The 16,411-nt window shown below is 42.9% G+C and overlaps 1 protein-coding gene across 1 annotated transcript in view; it reads right to left on the reverse strand.

The window, feature by feature from the left end:
- The window catches only part of LOC109528400 (DNA (cytosine-5)-methyltransferase 3A-like), a 26,551-nt gene that overhangs the window by 7,719 nt on the left and 2,421 nt on the right, over positions 1 to 16,411 (reverse strand). Inside the window, exons 2-7 of the mRNA XM_019890926.1 lie at positions 14,624 to 14,705; positions 12,818 to 13,009; positions 10,883 to 10,990; positions 6,411 to 6,528; positions 5,484 to 5,521; positions 5,206 to 5,322 (exon numbers count right to left, since the gene is read on the reverse strand). Of these exons, the coding sequence (XP_019746485.1) occupies positions 5,206 to 5,322; positions 5,484 to 5,521; positions 6,411 to 6,528; positions 10,883 to 10,990; positions 12,818 to 12,886 (450 nt within the window). The 5' untranslated portion in view covers positions 12,887 to 13,009; positions 14,624 to 14,705. The remainder of the gene's footprint in view (positions 1 to 5,205; positions 5,323 to 5,483; positions 5,522 to 6,410; positions 6,529 to 10,882; positions 10,991 to 12,817; positions 13,010 to 14,623; positions 14,706 to 16,411) is intronic.

The following is a 16,411-nucleotide window of genomic DNA, read 5'->3' on the forward strand; positions in this document are numbered from 1 at the left end:
TGCTAACCAAGTGTAAACAGTGCGCGGCTCTGTAGTTTGTCTTTGTTTGCTCGAGCACGTTGTAACGAGAGGCCATCTGCAATCAGCAGTGTGCGCTCTGACAACGATAAGGCACTAGATGGCAATGGTTACGTCAAGCAAACAAAAGAGAACGGCCTCGGTCCTGATAACATTGTTGCCACTTAATCTCTTACCACAACATATGCAAGCGCATTAAAAAGTGAACGGGTGTTAGCTAATGTGAAATAATTCACTCATTCAAAAAAAAAAAAAAAATGCTCGAGGCACAAATAAGATGGAAAAATGACATTCAACCCATCAGTCTTCATATGTTATGTATTACCATAAAAACCAACATGTAAAACTTGATCTTCCAGTCAGAATGACAGCGGGATGGATGTGTACTAAAGAAAAAAAAAATGTTCAATTAAAGGACCGGAACCTCAACCCACTTCAACAGTCTCAATCTGGCTGATGTGAAAGCAACAAAACGAGGGCAGACCATGAAAGAAAAAAATTGTTTGAATGGGTCAGAATGATTTACATAGCACATTGTTCACGACTCCAGCTGGCCTGTAAACAACATTTAAAGGAATGAATGTGTGAAACAAGCAACAGTAAAACGATGGCATAAATTACTCACTGAAAGAGACAGTAAAAGTGAGAGCGACTATTCACTCTCCCCTCAGTTTGACCCGAAAACTCTTCTTGGCTGATGTTGACTTCTGACCTTATAAACTTCTAATCGTCCGGTTCCATGGGCCAAAGGCAGACCACACACAATAATACGCCGACACAAACACACAAAAATGTGTCGTGTAAGAGAAAATTCATATCTCTGCAGGTTTCTTAAATATTGGGATGCTTGTGTAAATACAGCCTACAGCATATTATGGAAATGTATTTCAAAAATAAAAACTATTAGGCTGTACACTTATTGGGCCAGGGTAGTTGTCGCGCATGCTGTGCTTGATGTTACAAAAAAAGAAATAGACTCAATGGGGTCTGTGCATGACAATACCAGGCAAACTGCAAGATCTGCCCTTGCGGATGATGTAGTCGGCCTCGCATGTGACGTGGGCAATTGTTCACCATGTGCGGCAGACGCGTCACACAGAAGGCCCAGCGAGGCAAAGTACAGCTACCAAATTCACAATCACGCTTAACTAGCCGTGGAGATGTGAAGTGAAGTGAGCCTTCAAATCTCGCAAGCAGCTTATTCCTATTTAATGAATAAAAAAAAACATCAGTTATCTTGATCTCATTTTTGAACATCACAAAAACCTGACATTTGAACGGGGGGGGGGGGGGGGGGGGGGGGTTTTTTTGAACAACTAACGATGGTTGTTCAAATGATTGCATCGATGCTTTATTCTACAACACAGCAACTTGGAGCATTTGTCACACCACACACAAGAAGCCATGCGGCGAAATGACGAAAAGAACAACTCACAGAAGCATTGCAGTTATCGAGTATTTCCAAACAAAGACATGAGGAGGGTTGCCATGAGTTACAGCTTTGAACTTTAGCAAACCCTGCGACCTGGCCAGTGTGCTCAGTCCTGGTGACACCCCCTTGATCTGTGACCCCACACCCTGTGACCTCGCCAGTGAACCATTTCGAAACCACACCCCCCTTTACAGCCGTGACTGACCCTGACCTCCAAGTGAACTCAGAGACACACACACATTCAGGACCATTAAAAGAGGAGTTAAGACCCCCCTCCCCCACTGTCAACAGGCAAATGACTGCTCTTTCATTCTTGATAATCTTGTGACTTCATGCACGAGAAAACATGGAGGTAGCTGTATCAGAACGCTATTTGGAAATACAACTGATTTTTCTGTCCAATTAATAATAAATCTTCTAGAGTGCTCATTTGGAATGCCATCCCCCGCCCTCCTTATTTCCTGCACAACAGGTCCTTTTTAATGATGAGTCGTCATGAGTTTCTTCTTTGGCTGATTATTATGATTATGATCAAAAATAACAAACAACAACAAAGAATAACTCCTTGATTGGAACGTTAGCATCTGGTAAGAGTCACGAGGCAAAAAGTTCTGTGAGTGATAGTTGAACAGCGCCTAAACTCCAGCTGGCCCAAAGCACATCAACCTGACAAGGCAATCCAAACAACCAAAACCCCAACCCTGACAGATTTGAAGCTGCAATCTAAAACACTTCAAAGTGCAATATAGCCAAACTAAACTCTTATCTCCAAATGAATGCCATCCCAGTTTTTCAGTGTTGTTTTTCTTAGCAAACAAAAATGTCCTCAATGGACTCTATATCAAAAGTGTTGCAAAAAGTGTATTTTTCTGAAATAAACTTATAATAACAGAAAGGGATATTTAAACTGTTAGGTCAAAAAAAAAGTGAAACTTACAGATAGGACATGGCATTGTTCCTCCCTGGCTCTCTTTCTCTCTGTCATTTTCTTCAGTGTCTCTCTTCCTCCGACAGTTTCCTCTCTGGTCGTCTCCTTGACTCACGCACTCAAACATTCTTCCAGCTTACGCTCTTCTGATTGGTCAGCCGTGAACCAAGCGACTGATTTACGGGCTTCCTCACCTCACACATGATGAGGTGAACTCCCACAACAGAGTCACTACTCATTTCGATGAATGTGCGGAAGCCTCTGGGATTTATGTGTGATGATGACACCATGGATACCAAACAACAGATCCATGCCGGCGTTTAAATGCGTGCATATGTTGCGTGAGCATGCATAGCTTATATGAAATAGCATGTGATAGTTATGATCTCTCATGCCCATACAAAAGATTTTTTTTCTACTGTGAAAAACATTCAACCTGCATATTTTTTACAGGATCCATCCACTGGCGGAATATTTTAAATGCCGATTTTTTACTAAGGCACGAGCAAGAAAACTGATTCAACAAATAGATTGGAAATTAATTAAAACATTTCCGCTCCAAAGCCGCTCCAGTGCTTTTACAAGCGAAACAAAATAGGTCAAACTATGAAGACAAACTGAAAGAATGATCAATGAAAGAAAACATTCCCTCTAACAACAATGCTGAACGACAAACAGCTGATATATCCATCCATCCACTTTCTAATCCGCTTATCCTCACGAGGGTTGCGGGTGTGCTGGAGCCCATCCCAGCCCTCTTCGGACAGTAGGAGTGGGACACCCTGAACCGGTTGCCAGCCAATCGCAGGGCACACATAGGAAAAAAACAACGATTCGCGCTCACACTCACACCTTGGGACAATTTCAAGGGTTCCATCAACCCGCCACGCATGTTTTTGGAATGTGGGAGGAAACCGGAGTACCCAGAGAAAACCCACGCAGGCACGGGGAGAACATACAAACTCCACACAAGAACGCCGGAGATGGAATTGAACCCTCCAACTCTGTACGGTGAGTACCAGCTGATATGTTATGTAAAAAAAAAACAAAAAAAAAAAAAACCAATAAACTCAGTACCTCACGAGTCCTCAATTCCAAAGGAGGTGTCAGTAGAAGAAGAAACGAAGAATAGTGTGTCCAGTATTTCCTTTCTTGACTGTAACTTAAAAAGTTGACACATGGCTGATATTTTCCCCTCTCAAAACTACCGCAGAGACCACGTTTCCTTCAAAAGGCAGTGGGATGAGACTTTAATGGGACTCTTAACAGCCGGTTGCAGTTCAGCTGACTGACAGAGTAAAAACCCGCACAAGCGCAGACGCGCACACACACACACACACACAAACACACGCACGCATCCACACAATAGTCCAAAATCACACCAAGACATGGAAGTGGTTAACCTTTACCCCTTTCATACAGCCCGATTCAGGCTGGGAATGGAACACCGCTCTTGTCGGTGTGTACTGCACACAAACAGAAAAGTTAGTTAAGGAAACATGAAAAGGGTCCCGGTTGGTCGAACAATATTGTCGACCACAAAGTGCAGCATATATGAAAGCAATTCAGAAAATGATGGCACACACACAGACAAAAAAAAAAAAACATGTTATTTGTGGCTTGATGGTAAGTAACGTCAGGAAGTGAGCAGACTCGCTTGCAGGAAGTGGCACTTGCTCTCTGCCTTTCGTATAATTACGCACTCTGTCTGAAGGCACCTTTTTTTTCTGCACGTCTGTCCCATTTAGAATGTTTGTGTGCTATTGTTGCACTACTACATAAACCTGTAGTAGGGTGCCTATATTTAACAATCAAAGTCAGCTGAAGATGTTGTATTTATAACGCGCTGCCGACTACAACAAATACAGCAAAGCACTTGGCAAGCTGCTCAGTCGCATGTGATTATGTTGTCCTTCTCTCAAGCGTTCACATCTTAATGTGTCAGCAAGATGGGCCATCGAGCCGTATGCTCCCGTGCGTACTGAAAATATAGCAGTCCAATATTTTCCCCAGTCATACAACATGCTAACAGAAAGAGTTTAAAGGTATCTATGGCATGTTTTTGTCAAAATACCCCAAAAGGATGAAGACACGAAGAGCACTGATTGTATTCTCACTCAAAGCAAATAGTTCAATGAGCAAGCCACCAAATTACAAATCAATTCATGTTTCGGACCCATGCATCTGCTTGACATGTGCGTCCGTGCCGTCGCACTGTGGCTTGGAAGTGATCAATCTTCACCCAAGCCCAGCTGTCAAACTCAAAGCCGGTAGCCCAACTGTTAGGTCACAGTCTGGCAACGCTTCCCAACAGCTTGCTTGCAGTTTTCAGAAAATAGGTAGCTGAGTAGCGTGCGAGAGATGCGCTCCGTTGTGTGATTTCACAATTGACGGGTGGGCAAAAGAACCAACCCATTTCTCCCACAATACAAATACATGCCAATGACCCACCGCCAGCAAACGGGGGCTCGAGGATAACCTCTTGACTCTTGTTAAAGTTCAAGGCCACCAAAAGGTGCATGACAAATGCTCGGTTCATCTGAAAGTCTTTTTTTTTTTTTTTAATGACAGAAAACTAAGCAGTCCCATTCTGTTGAAAGTGCTATGGGGGACTTCCGTTTATTTAATTCCGTTTCTGTGCTACAGACAAAACCACAACTTCCTGCAACTACTTCGGTTCACGTGTGAGCCGAAATGAACATCCTGAGAATGCCCTAATTCCCAAATGGACTGCTTGAAAGTATACTGTATGTTTATTATGATGATTCTTATGAGTAAATTGAACAAAATATGTCAAGAAAAGCCTTCTTATGACTGCAGCTCACACCTCCATCTTCCAGCGGCTGAGCCATTCTTCTTTCTGTCTCCTGCTGATGTAGTACGGGTCTCCAGCCTGGAAAGTCACCCTGGGGACCGGCTTCCTACGCAACCTCCCTGTCTCACCCTGCACACACAGCCACAAAAGCTTGATATATCCTGAACTGACTACACACCGCTTGTACTGTAAGAATATTTCACTTCATTGTTGGGAGTGGGGAAAAGAAACATAAATAAAAAAAAAAAAAGAAAAAGAAAAAGGAATGGGAGAAGAAGCACCTTACTCACCTCTCGAGGGGAGTCACAGCTTCTGTCGTCGGCTTCATCTAAAGAAGGTAAATGACAGGAAATGGGCCATTTGTACTGAATTAACAAGAGGCTTAATAAGGATCCATACTTGTGGCTTTTATGACTTTTCTCTGGCACACATATTTCAAGTCCAAATGCCTTCAAAGACTGCCATCTGGAAGTTATTTTAGCTGCAGTCATGCCCCCCACCCCCATCAAGACTCAAATGACAGAATAAAATAATAACATTTTCAGTTTGTTTTTCCGCCAAGATCTTTCAAATCGAATACAATCATTTCTCCGCTCAGACGAATGCATAAATTGGCAACAGGCATCGAAATACATGGATGAACATGTTCAAAATACAGTGGAACCTCAAACCCCAAACTCGGCTTCAAAAGCCACTTAAAAACTTTGAGAAGCGCCGCGCGTTGCACGACGCCATGCGAAACGTCAGCATATATCAAGAGACTTCATGCTTTCCTGCATACAAAGAACCAGCTTATTCTGCCACAGTATCATCCGATCAGTCAAAAAGGTTCCCGTTTGACACCCATGACTGCATTCATACAGGCGTGTGACAGTTAAGAAGGTTACAAAGTGAAAAGCAATTGCACGCTTGCGATATTTAAGTCACGTGTGGTCAGAAGGGGAAAGGATGAGTAATTGTTAGCTTGTTTTTGTGCCAAGTTTTAACATACCGGTACTTGTTTTTCACACTTGAGTGGCAGGTAAGAAAGTTAAAGTGTCACTTATAACGTTGCCTGCACAGTTAAAAGGTAATCAGGTTTTTACAACGACTCCAGGCGTACCGTTGTCATGGGAAAGTTCGCCTTAAAATAGAAAGCGGAATAATTGGCAAAGTACCTTTGTTAGGCTTTGGAGGTTCCACTGTATCACCAGATGACTTTGTGCTAAAAACAATACCCTTATTCCTGTCGTTATGCTCTAGTTTCCGACGCCCACGTTTCTTGCGAGGGGAAGGGGAGTGCTCCAGCTCCCCCGGCAGAGTTGAGGGGGCAGAGGGGTCAGACGTTGCCATCTCCTGGAAAACAGATGGCGCAATCTGCCTGAGTAACCTGCTGTCAGTCAAGATTTAATCCAAAAACATCCTGACGGCGCGCACGCACACACACACACACAGACACAGACACACACACAATACACGACGCACAGTGCGCAAAGTAGCTGCAATACTCGCACACCAATTAGTCTGTCCTTGTTAGAAAGTAGGATGTACGTATCCAGCAGGGTGTGGAACAAACACCCACACTGACATTAAGACAATACACACTAGTGAGATAAGGAGGGGAGTCATTTAGGTGACGTCATCATCAATGTGCACACATCTAGGAAATTCTTGCGTTCAACAATAGCCAGTTAATGAAATGGTGTATCAATTGCACACATTTAAGCAAGTTGGCTGACTGAAATAATATTATACGGTACGATACAATAAATACCGTAATCACACAGTAAAGAACTTGAGGTCTTCGCAATAAACTAATCTATAGGCCAATGATTTTTCCATTAGCACTTTAATCATGTGGCCGAAAAGGCCAGAAGCTGTTTTATGTGCATGTGTCTGTCACTAAAAGCGGATGAGTTTTACAGACATGTCGTTAAAAAAAAAAAAAAACAGAGCGGCGGTGGTAACGCAAAGCTTCGAGGCGATGTACTTCAATGCTGGCAAGTGCTAACAAGCTGAAAGAGGCTGTAATGAGCAGGTGAGAGGAGACATTATATGTCGACGAAAAGGGCCTGGGGACTTCGCCAGCTCATACGGAGTCTAATTGCAGACACAAAGTGGACACACTGTACTAATCGTGTCCGAAGCACACACATACGCACAGGATATTTTCTTGTTCATGGTTGATGTTCCCCAAATGCAGAATTAGATGCGTGCATGCTCGGGCTATTATTTGCCTCAACATCAACTCCATTACGTTAATGTTGTTTCATTGGATTCTAAAAATGACAGAGCTGGGCACGGACCTTGCTTTCATGATAACAGAAAAATATCTTTTGTACAAAAGCCGCAAATGTTAACACACCACCATGCATTCATTCAAATAAAGTTGAATTAATTAAATAAAATCACAGAGGAAATTCATCACAGGTATTAAAAAAAAAATTGACAACATAACGAGACATTTCAAAGTTACGTAAAATCCAAGCGCTCACTAAGCAAAATTCAAATAAAATGTGAAGAGTGAACTGAATATAAAATAACTTAGCTCAAATGAAATTAATGAACAGGCAATAAAAAGGACGGATAACAGTCAAATGGTTTGTCATTTGCTTCTAAATGAGTTGAATAGCATCAAGTGCCTTTGTTGTGAGTACACAGCAATTATTGTCTGAAACCCCCAGGGGGGGCATTAAAGCTGCATTAAGCAATTTCCCAGGAATCATAAACACAGCAGTAGGTTGCTGAAGCACATGAGCTGATATGGCTAATAGTGTAGCAAACGTCTGACTACTTACTCATTCGGCAGAAAGACTTTCCGCTGCAGTCGTCTGTGAAATATAAGTACATGGCGCATGGCGGGCCTGGTCCCCCGATTCCTGAAAAAATCTCGGGTTGTTTGTTTGGATTTCTATATGAGCCGACGGTCTTCCAAATAGCCTTGTGGGAAGGCAGATTTTGTTGGAAAAAAAAAACAAAAAACCAATGAAACAGCAGTTACAATATACTCCCAAAAAGTTGTATTTATATTATATTATATTCTAAAGTCTTCCAAATAGCCTTCTGGGAAGGCAGATTTTGTTGAAAAAAAACAAAAAAAAAAAAACAATGAAACAGCAGTTACAATATACTCCCAAAAAGTTGTATTTATATTATATTATATTCTAAATGATTATACTGTACCTTCTATTATTTAATTGCTTGATGCAGCTTTAACATCCAACTCAAGTAATTTGATTTGCACCATACATACATCTATCTTTTTTTTTTAAATTATTGGTGGAATTATTTACCATTCATGCTTGATGTATATCTGCCATTATGGATGCTGGCTTTTCAATTTTGCGCCAGTATCAAACCACATGGTTCTTCTCTTTTTTTGGCCCAGAGAATATGACGATGTGAAATGTGGACTCGTTTTGTTGTTCATCTACAATCACTATAGCCATTCCGCACTAAAAACGTGAACAAAAAGAAGCCCACCTGCATTGTTTTAAGCATAAAGATAGCGATCTTAACTTTTAATTACCAGCCCATCTCACCAACTGACAGTCCTGTTGAAATCTAATCTCGCAACATCTGCCTTAAAGCACTGAAACTTACTTGGGTGTCGACTTTGCATGGGTGCACGTGTGTGTGTGTGTCTGCATGTGTGTGTGCATGTTCTACTCAAATTTTATATCCTAAATTATATACTTCTAGCCGAAATGAACTACAACTACAAAACAGAGAAATAACACATCATGGTGATACACTGTATGTGGAGCACTAAGCTTAACTACAAAACAGAGAAATAACACACCATGGTGATACACTGTATGTGGAGCACTAAGATTAGCTAGCTAGCTAGATAGATAGCTAGCTAGCTAGCTAGATAGATAGATAGATAGATAGATAGATAGATAGATAGATAGATAGATAGATAGATAGATAGATAGATAGATAGATACACTCCCCCAAAGGCTCAAATGGATGTCAGTCTATCAGATAGATAGATAGATAGATAGAAAATGTTTTCATACAACCCAATATAAATCACTGGATCTGGATTAATTTCAAAGCAGTCCTCCCAAAGAAACTTGACAGGAAAAGTTAACACTGATGTAATACTGTCAGGCCAGAGTAATGCAACATAAAGGCAAATGCAATGCTCTATTGTCCGCATACGGCACAGAAAGTCAGGTAAGAGGAGCGGAAACGGCACAGGAACTCGCCACAACTACAGTGGAATAAACTGCAACAATGTGTGCGTGTTTGTGAGAGACGAGGCCGCGCGAAGCCCGCCCACTTGGTTCGACAGCCACACATGCTCAAACCTGCTCCCCGTTGCACATGACTGCACTCGGTGCATACATGGATGACAGGTTAGCTCCATCCTTCTTTTTGACTGCTAGTGTTTGATCAGCTGGATTGACTCGTGACACACACGTAGAAACACACACACACAATAGAGTCGATTCAATCAAACGTAGTTTCTGTATACCTCATGAAATGGCAGTGGACATTCATTTAGTCAACTGCAAAGAGTACTACTTTGCGGGGGAGGATATCATTTGTACATTGCGCATTTTCACTATCATCCTTTCACTACAATATCACATGAATGAAATTGTTTCGTTTTTTTTCCCCCCCTCAAATCCTAATTATGTTTGCTCAATGTGGTAATGTTCACCAGCATTTGTTCCGAGATTACTGTACACCACCGTCACTTCAATCAGCATTTTTTCCCCCCGCAGGCCGAAATTCTTTGTGGTGTGTAATCTATTAGAGAGGAGGCCACTTCTGGAGGATATTTGGTGTTTGTTAATAACTGGAGGAGAGGCTGACGTAAGGCACAGAGATGAAAAAGACACTTTGGAAAGCTTGAACTAACATGAGTCTGATGAGGAGATTATTGAGGGGAAACGCAATGTGGTGGGCTTGAACTTGGACCTTGAGTTTACACCACATAAAATGACAACATCCTGTGCTATGAAGAGAGTAAAAAAAATAAAACCGACATCAGTTGTGGTCTATAAAACAGTTGTACTGTCTTGATGCTTTTGTAGAATATATTTTAGCTTCGAGACGGTGTAGAGTGGGAAGGCTTTCTCCAAACTTCATGCTTGACTTGACACAGCTCTTTCGGCGCAAAATGTAGCAAAGAGACAGTCGAGAGCAGGCACAGCGGATGACGAGCACATGCTGTTCTTCGAAGCTCAGCGCCAACCTTTCCTCACTGCTCACATCAGCTCTCAAACACAACCTCGCTCCCTTACTGCGACACAAAGCCCAAGGGACCGTGCTCCTCTTGACTGTAGCATACAAAGCTACAAGCTTTTTTGCTACTATTTTAGCCAAGTAGAGGTCAATCAGCAGAAGAGGCCACACGCAATCAAATAAAAGAGACAGCAACTGTTGTTTCTGCTCTTCCAAAAATAAGGAGTCTTATTGCTGATGCTCAGCAATGCCAGGAATGCAGGAAATACATCCAGGCTAATTACAAGTTTCAACCGGTCTAATGCCAAAGAAGGGCTACCCAATTTGTCAAAAAAGTGACAGTGATCTTTCGCAGCTGGACGAGACAGGAGATACAGTGGTGTCAACAAGAGGGGACACCGCAGGCCTTGGCAAAGCATGAGAACGTCAATCAAAGTGGTCGTTCGGGAGTCAAATCGACTTTCTAGGCCAAGGGGTCGGTGCAAGGCTGATGAAAGCGCAGTGTACTCACAGGAAGAAACTGTTTGCGTTTCCTGCTCGGACGGCCCACTCGGCGCTTGTTTGGAGGGCTCCCCAGAGTCGCCTCCTCTGGACTGTCCTGGTCTGCTCCATCTTCACTCTGGCCAATAGAAATAGGTCAAGTTCAGGATGCCCTGCGAGTACTGTGTAAACTGTGCTCTTGCCATTAGAGGAGCCGGACAGGAAAAAGGTTGCTGTAAAGCGGCTGCCAAACCGGTCACGAGATCGTATGTTTGTTTTCTCAACATTTTCTGCGTAGGCTACTTTATCTCGCCCAATTGCATTTTGTTCATTCAGATCCAAAATGGGCACCATCATACGAAGCCTTGGCATCTTGTGACCCACTTTGTTTTCTCACCTTGTGCATTTAATGTCATTGGGTTCTTTGTGACAGCTCACCGCAGAGACGAGAGCGTGCACATCAATCTGATCTGATTTCAAGGCGGTGTGACCATCCAGCTGCAAGTCCGATTTCCATTCAAATAATCCGAGCGCGTTTGTCTGACGTCTTGCAAACGTGACGTATGAAGACACCACGAGTAAGACTACGGTGTGGACGTGAACTTAAAACGGTCTGGTTTCAGTCAGACCGAGGCTCAACAAAAATTTTGGTGTGGAGTAAACACACCGACTGTTATCAGATCGTGTGCTGCCCGCTTTCACGGCAATGTTTTCCGTTCGTGCCTGCCTTCATTCCTTTCCCTGCTTCCCCGAGTGGACCCTGTGTTGCAGTGACAGGAGAGTGGTTGCTAAGGTGCAGAAACTGCTTAGCAACTGTCTCCGACAGGACCGCCGTGCTGACTAAACGCTCTGGTGTCGCTTCCTGGATGATCGTTCGGTACAGCAAATGGCAAGTACTGGCTCGTCTGCCTGCTTGGCTGTCCGTACGGCACTGTCACGTCTCTCGAGCGGACGGAATATTGCGAGCTTGGCAAGTGCGAAGAGTTGTTCGAGCTACATATTGAGAAGCCCACTCAACCGTATCCATGTTAGCAAGTGTCAAAGCGCACAAACACACAGGCTGGCCAATCTGTTCCTATATCTTTGGTCTATTTCTGACTCATGGCAGGTTATTTTAGGCCGCTGCAGTTGCTAAGCAACCAGACTGCAAGCCAGGCGGGATGAGGAGGATCCCATCAGCATCAGACAGCTCGTCCTCTCGCTTTCTCTTTCCATATCCGCACCTTACTTGCTCTCTCCATTTTCTTTTCTCGTATTCTCTCTCTCTCTCTCCCTCGCTCTCTGAGCCAACAGAGCATTTCGCTATCCAAAGGCGGTTGCCTATTGGGGGGGCAGGCTTTAATTTGTACAAGTGTATGTTCAGAATAATAAAATTACTGGTACATTACATTACGTTCAACGGTACTCAAATAAGATTAGTGCTACTTGAGGACAATAGGACTCATGAAAAAATAAAAAGCAGCCATAAAAAATAAGTAGATCAAGTCAGTACTGAGTGAAAAAAAAAAAACCAACTATTCATGAACTGCATCATTTCTGCGTTACTTATTTTAAGAATTGCCGCAAGAATGTTTAATAGCTAAAAATATAAAATAGGAATGTGCAAATTTAGATATTGCCCAACATGACTTCAAATAAAACAACATGTACATATTCTATAAAACAACATTAACTATAGTAAGGCAAAGTCATCCAAAATAAAGTACATTAAATTGACGTCTTTGTTTACACAAGTGAAGCAGCAGAGTAGGCTAACCAAAAATTAATTATACGGCTAGAATATAATTTGATTATATGGTTGTTAATTGTACAGCTATAATATAAATTCTTAATCTTTGGGGGAGTGTGACGAAAGTACGTCAGAGATTTTAAGACACCTGAGAACTGCTTTCATTGGTGGGGGAAAAAAACTACATCAAGAGAATTCAAGCGCTTGTAGTGACAAGAAGAATAACAATAAACTTACCACGTCATTGGAGCTTTTGTTTTCTGGCGTCCGAGACAGTTCGGTGACTGCGGGACTGTTGGACGGCATGACGAAAGCAATTTTACAAAGTTGAATTTAAAAATGGAGAAAATCAAAGTCCCTCAGAAGCAGCAGGTGCGCCGTCATTCAAAGTGTCCGACAATCACTCAGTCACTCGGTCCTCCCCCTCTCCTACAAGCAGAGAGGAAACATGCAAAACATGAGTGAATAAAACAGGAAGCTAGCGTCGAAAGGCGGCAGCACGCAGAGTTCATAGGAGATGTTTCGACAATGAATGACGGATTGGACCTATGCACGTGCAACAGAGCAAAAACTATTTCATGTTTTGGTCTGTGACCAGGTTGACACCCATGCAGGGGCCCTCAAAAGAATCAGCTCGCAGCATATTAGGACTGATGTGACTGCACAAAGCGGCCTTTTGAAGAGGCAAAACAGCTCACTCAGCAATGGACCTAATACGGAAAATGATGTCTCCTTTATTCTTTCATCAAGAGCAAGTTAGATCGGGACTGTGCAATATATACTGTCGGCATCAATCAAACAGCAGAACTCTTCAGCCATTTCAAGAAGTGCCTATCAAGACTTTTCCTCAACTTCTAATCAGCGTGTTTCATTCAAAGCAATTCACATTCGCCAACATTGAAGTCACATTCTTATTTTGACAAGGATTAACATGTCGACAGGTCGTCATGAGAAATGCGAATGTGTGACTGAATGAATGATTGTTAGATTGGGCTCAGTTTGCACGTATAATGAGACCGGTGACCTGAGCGAGGACGTTATATTGCTGTGACCTCTCTCTTCCTTTTACGTGGTTTTCTTTGTCTATAGGCACCCTTGGCACACATACAAGTTCAATCCAGTTAAGACCACGGAGTCACACATTGTCACACGGGCTCGGCAGAGTCGCCCCCCTGTGCTGGGGTGGCCAAGGGAGTATAAGAACAGGAATCAATGGGGAGGGGGGTGAGACCTTCTTTCCACATCTGGCAGAATAAGGCTCCACGGCCATGTGTCGATTTTTCTGGCATCCATTAAATACTTCAATTGAGAACATGCAGTCTTCTGGTGGTTACTCTTGGTGTGGCGAGCATTAAAATTAAAGGCCCGCAGATCGTTTCAGCTCAATACAAACATAACACCGGCCATTCGTTTACGGTGTAACATATCTAAAACCGGCCTTTTAACATTCGTTTATGGCGATACAGTATGCGTCAATGCATTTGGACAATGCATATATGTCGAGAAGCAGCTTGATAGACAATCAAATCAGTGCTCCAAAATTAGGAAGACTGAACATTTTCTATTTTGAAGCAAAAAAAAAAAAAAAAAGGGAATGCCGCGAGATTCATTCTGCTTCTTCTGGCCACAAAGCAACGTTGTGAAATGGAGTCAGGGTGACGAATAAACTATGTCAGGACTGGATTGAGGACAAGGACTATGTGCACCAGACAAGAGTGAAACTTTTAGTCATGTCAGACAGATGAGCAAGATTCAGTGCACCCAAATCTATCCCGATTGATCAGGGAAACTGAAATTGGTGGCCCTTTGGTCACAGGCTACATTTGAAGTCACTCAGAGTGCATTCCTCCATTTTCTACAATGCTCATACCGATTTTTACATTGGGCTTTGCTGCACATATGAAAATGAATTCCAACAGTTCTGCCTAGCAACAACTGGCCATGTGAAAGTGTGACATAACCTTCGGAGGTGGGAGGCGTGGAGCTCTTTTGTTGCTGCACCGATTCAAACACACCAAAATACATGTTTGAATTTTGCCTCACCTGATCTGGTGCCTCGGAAAAATCCCATTTCCATCCATCCGTTTTCTATCGCGCTTTGCCTCCTTAGGGGGTCAGCTGGAGCCTATGAGGACGACAAAGCGGATGATCATTTGTGAGAAACGGTTCACTTTGGCAATCTTCACGTCAGTCCACGCATTTGAAGAGCAGTCAACACTGCAATAGAGATGCATCTATTCAAAAACACACAAATCCATCCAACTATCAGTTTTCTACAATAACGCTCATCTTATTCAGGGTCACTGGACAATCGCACTCACATTCATGCTGTCAGTGAGTGGAAAGTGGACATGCACTGCCTGCACCCAAGTCAGAGGAGTGAAGAGCCACAAAACAAATCCTTTATTAAACAAGTTGTAGCTAGTGAAAGATGGAACGCTCCACTAATCGCCAGCCAATTGCGGGAAACACAGAGACAATCAATCATTGACGTTCACAAGTCTATAATTAACCTAGCATGGTTCTTTTGAGAATGTGGGGTGGGGGGGGGGAGTATCTGGAGAAAGCCCACACAAGCATGCAAGAAAGAACATGTTAACTCCACAAAGAAAGGGCCTGATTCAAGATTCAAACCCAGAACCTCTTGGCTATGATGCAGACATGCTAACCACGAGATCACCGTGCTGTCATCCTGCTAGAATGACTTCATAAAACTTCTGATGTGATGTCAACATCAAGTCATTGCTAACATCTGCAAGTACAGTTTCTGTTGTACTGCGTCGGAACAAAAAAAGACATCAAAAGGCTTCGAATCATCACAACAAAACTAGACCACCGGTATTGATTTATAAATCCTGCACTTTACGTGTGTAACAGTTGAGCTATATCGTGGAGTACACCACCTCACTGCTCACAGTGTGGCCTTACGTCAGCCACTGTAAAGACAGTCAGGCAGCAGGCCAGCGGAAAACGAGGGCTGGAAACTTTGCAGAAAAGGGTGTACAATAACCATGCAAGACCCCAAGGGTCTCACAGCTCAATCTGCAGGCCAACTCCTTCTTCCGAGTGAGTTGGATGTAGGTCACACACACACTGCGCATATGCATGCACACACATTCACGCACACAGAGCTCACATTCCTATAGAAAGTGTATGTAAGAAAAATTGTTCCAGCTGTTTTGCCAGCTGCTTTTTAAATTTGACTCCAGTCCAAGCAAAAAGCCTGTCTGAACTGGTGGGGGAATAAATTGTTGCCAAATGGGAGGGAAATGCTTCATTGATAAGTCAAGGTAGGAAGATGCAGCCGGTGATAGAAATGTCTCATAAAAATAATTTGAGGGGTGCTATTTCTGCAACTGAGCGCTTTGCACGATCCGTAGTAATCTGAAACATGACTAGTAGCCTATGTATAGAGGTGCAAATGTAAAACAAAGGTGACAGCTACAGGACGAATGTCAATGTAAGGATACACTAGAAACCAAAAGATTTTAGATGCGGCGTTGGTCATTTGTGTTTCACTCGCCGCATGAATAAACTTTTATTTTATAAGCGCATGCCGGAAATGCAGTTGAGTCCTTAGGCTAACATGACATACTCCAGTTTATGACAATTAATATTAGAAGCGACCTCAGGCGGCCTTCAACGGGTGACTTGTCAAAAAAATAAAAACTAAACGTCTAATCCCATCGGGGGCCGGCAAGACAGTCACAAACACGGGCTTGTTTGTGCGTCTGTAACGGCGATAAGCTTTGCTAGGTCAGGTAAAACACACACACACACACACACACACACACACACACACACACACACACACACACACACACACACACA

The sequence above is a fragment of the Hippocampus comes genome, unplaced genomic scaffold (genome assembly GCF_001891065.2).
Source record: "Hippocampus comes isolate QL1 unplaced genomic scaffold, H_comes_QL1_v1.1 scaffold174, whole genome shotgun sequence".
Classification (NCBI taxonomy): Eukaryota; Metazoa; Chordata; class Actinopteri; order Syngnathiformes; family Syngnathidae; genus Hippocampus; species Hippocampus comes.